Here is a 2,540-nt window from a genome sequence, read left to right on the forward strand (position 1 = left end):
TTTTTTTTATTAAATGTCCTTCACGATTTCCCTTCCTTGTGTTGCCAGTATAGCATATTTTGTACGTTACTTTATATCAAATCCAAATGTCTTTCTTCGTGATGCTTTAAATAAATCAATACGTCGTAAGGTATCATACTACACGTTGAAAATGTCATTTAACGGTGCCTGTCACAGTTTTTAGATAAGGAAATGCACACGTCGATCAAATGAGTTTAATACGTTGTATTGATCTATTAAAGGCCCTTTATGAATCACGCACCATGTTCAGATTAGGACAGCTTAAACTTTTATTCAAAACGAACGTAGTTTTACTATCATGTCTCCACGGCTTTTCTGTATCCAGTGTACACTAAATCTCATCCCTGTAATTAATCATGGTCCTATTTTACATGGAAGTGGCTTACACAGGTCCCTTTGTATCAGCGTTCAGCACACTGCACTTGTATAAGGATGGAAAGTTTACAAATCAAACGTCGTCGCTACTCATATACTTGTTTTAAATATTTTTCTTTGTGTAGGATGCGTTAGTTTCCCCTCTCAAATAATAAGTGGGTAAAATACTGACTATTATAACTTTTTAGCACCTCCAGAAAACTGACGGGGCTTACCGTTCTATATCACCCCAGGCGTTAACATAGATAACAATGTTATACGTCTCATCAAAGAAAATTAATTAAACGATTTAACTCAAATTTAATTTGCTTTGAAGTGATACATAAAGTAACTATTCAAGCTGGATTTGAGGAAATTTTATTAGTTTTCATATTCGTTTCTTTCCAGATTTATGCAGAGTGAACGCAAATCGTGAGTAGACTGAATTCATTATTCTTACATATTATTGTTATATGAAAAACTATTTTTTTATTTGCATAAACATCTTAAGGATGCTCGTCACTTCTGTATATGTAATCTGTCACCAACAGTGTATCTACTGTCCTAATAAACACATACACTGACCCATGAGGGCAGTACAAAGGCAGAGCATTAGAAAGTTTGACTAAGGTTTATCATAGAGTTACCTCTAGAAAATATGAAATAAGGAAGCCGTATGACCATATCGCACATGAAAAAAATGAAATCTTAATACGAAGAAAGTACTTAGTTGATGATTGGTAGAGCCTGTTTTTTATCATGCTCTCTCGTGTACCTTGTGTGCCGGAAGTGTCAGCGTGCCCATTCGTGTACCTTGTGTGCCGGAAGTGTAAGCGTGCTCTCTCGTGTACCTTGGTGTACCGGAAGTGCAAGCGTGTTCTCTCTCGTATACCTTGGTGTGCCGGAATTGTAAGCATGATCTCTCTCGTGTACCTTGGGTGCCGGAAGCGTAAGTGTGCTCTCTCTCGTGTACCTTGGTGTGCCGGAAGTGCAAGCGTGTTCTCTCTCGTATACCTTGGTGTGCCGGAATTGTAAGCATGATCTCTCTCGTGTATCTAGTGTGCCGGAAGTGTAAGTGTGCTCTCTCTCGTGTACCTTGGTGTGCCGGAAGTGTAAGCATGCTCTCTCTCGTGTACCTTGGTGAACTGGAAGTGTAAGCGTCTTCTGCTCTATCGACGACACCTTCCATATAAACCGAAGTCAAATCTAAGTTATGTAACCTCTTCAAACTGAGAACCTTGGGAGGTAGCGAAAAACACAGGGCACACCATTGAGCATCAAAAACATCGACCTTCACATCACATACGGAACTAGATTATTTCCCACAAAGATCATGATCATGACCATTAAGCTTGTCTGGAAATATTGTCCTAAACATAGTCTAGAAACACGACGAACGGAAGCACCTAATCGACACGTTTAAATGCAGAAATCCAACAAAATAACATTTTACTACTTCATATGGCCGTTCATCCTTTTAGGACTCTTCAATAGTTCCAAAAGATCGAAAGAATGAAAATTCCATGTTTAAAGTGTTCCGAAATATGCAGAAACAGACAAAAAGGAAAGGGACCTATTACACCTTTTACTACGTTACAGTTTTACAACAGTTGGCTGCAATAGTTTGATTGTTACTCAAACCAGTATTTCATGTAAACTCTGCCAGAATAAATGTGGGTAATCTCAGGGACTCAGTCCACTAACAGAGTCAAACACCTTTTAACGTAAAATAATTACTTAAAGTGCGCGTTTTTTTCCGGCAGCAGTTGACATCCATTACAAAGTATCGAAATAGTCAGCACATACTATTAATATAATTGACAAAAACTAAATGTTTACTCTTAACGTTATGGAAGTAATTCCCATAGTGATTCGTAGTTTCCCCAATTTTGACAAAATCTAATTTTCGTTAATATTCTTTTTTTCCCCCAAAATATTTTATTCCTCCCAGTCATTTCATTTTATAAATATTCTTTAATATTCTTGATTGAAAAACGTCCAGTGAAGAATACTACTGAAGTATCAAAAAACCTGTAATTCGAACTCAAAATTGATAAAACTAAAGCAAGTCGAATGCAAATAGGTGTTCCGGAATGATAAGCGTCACCATAGATCACGCTATTTCCTCGGATAGTGCCCCCCCCCCCCCCCCCCCCCCCCACCCT

The 2,540-nt window shown here is 38.0% G+C and overlaps 1 protein-coding gene across 2 annotated transcripts in view; it reads left to right on the forward strand.

Annotated features, from left to right (window-relative positions):
* LOC110454789 (mucin-6-like) overlaps positions 1-2,540 on the forward strand; it is a 25,105-nt gene that overhangs the window by 3,083 nt on the left and 19,482 nt on the right. For both annotated transcript variants that reach the window (XM_021504495.1, XM_021504496.1), the window contains exon 2: positions 784-807. In XM_021504495.1, coding sequence (XP_021360170.1) covers positions 784-807 — 24 coding nt within the window. The remainder of the gene's footprint in view (positions 1-783; positions 808-2,540) is intronic.

This window comes from Mizuhopecten yessoensis, unplaced genomic scaffold, assembly GCF_002113885.1.
Source record: "Mizuhopecten yessoensis strain PY_sf001 unplaced genomic scaffold, ASM211388v2 scaffold8065, whole genome shotgun sequence".
In the NCBI taxonomy this organism is placed as follows: Eukaryota; Metazoa; Mollusca; class Bivalvia; order Pectinida; family Pectinidae; genus Mizuhopecten; species Mizuhopecten yessoensis.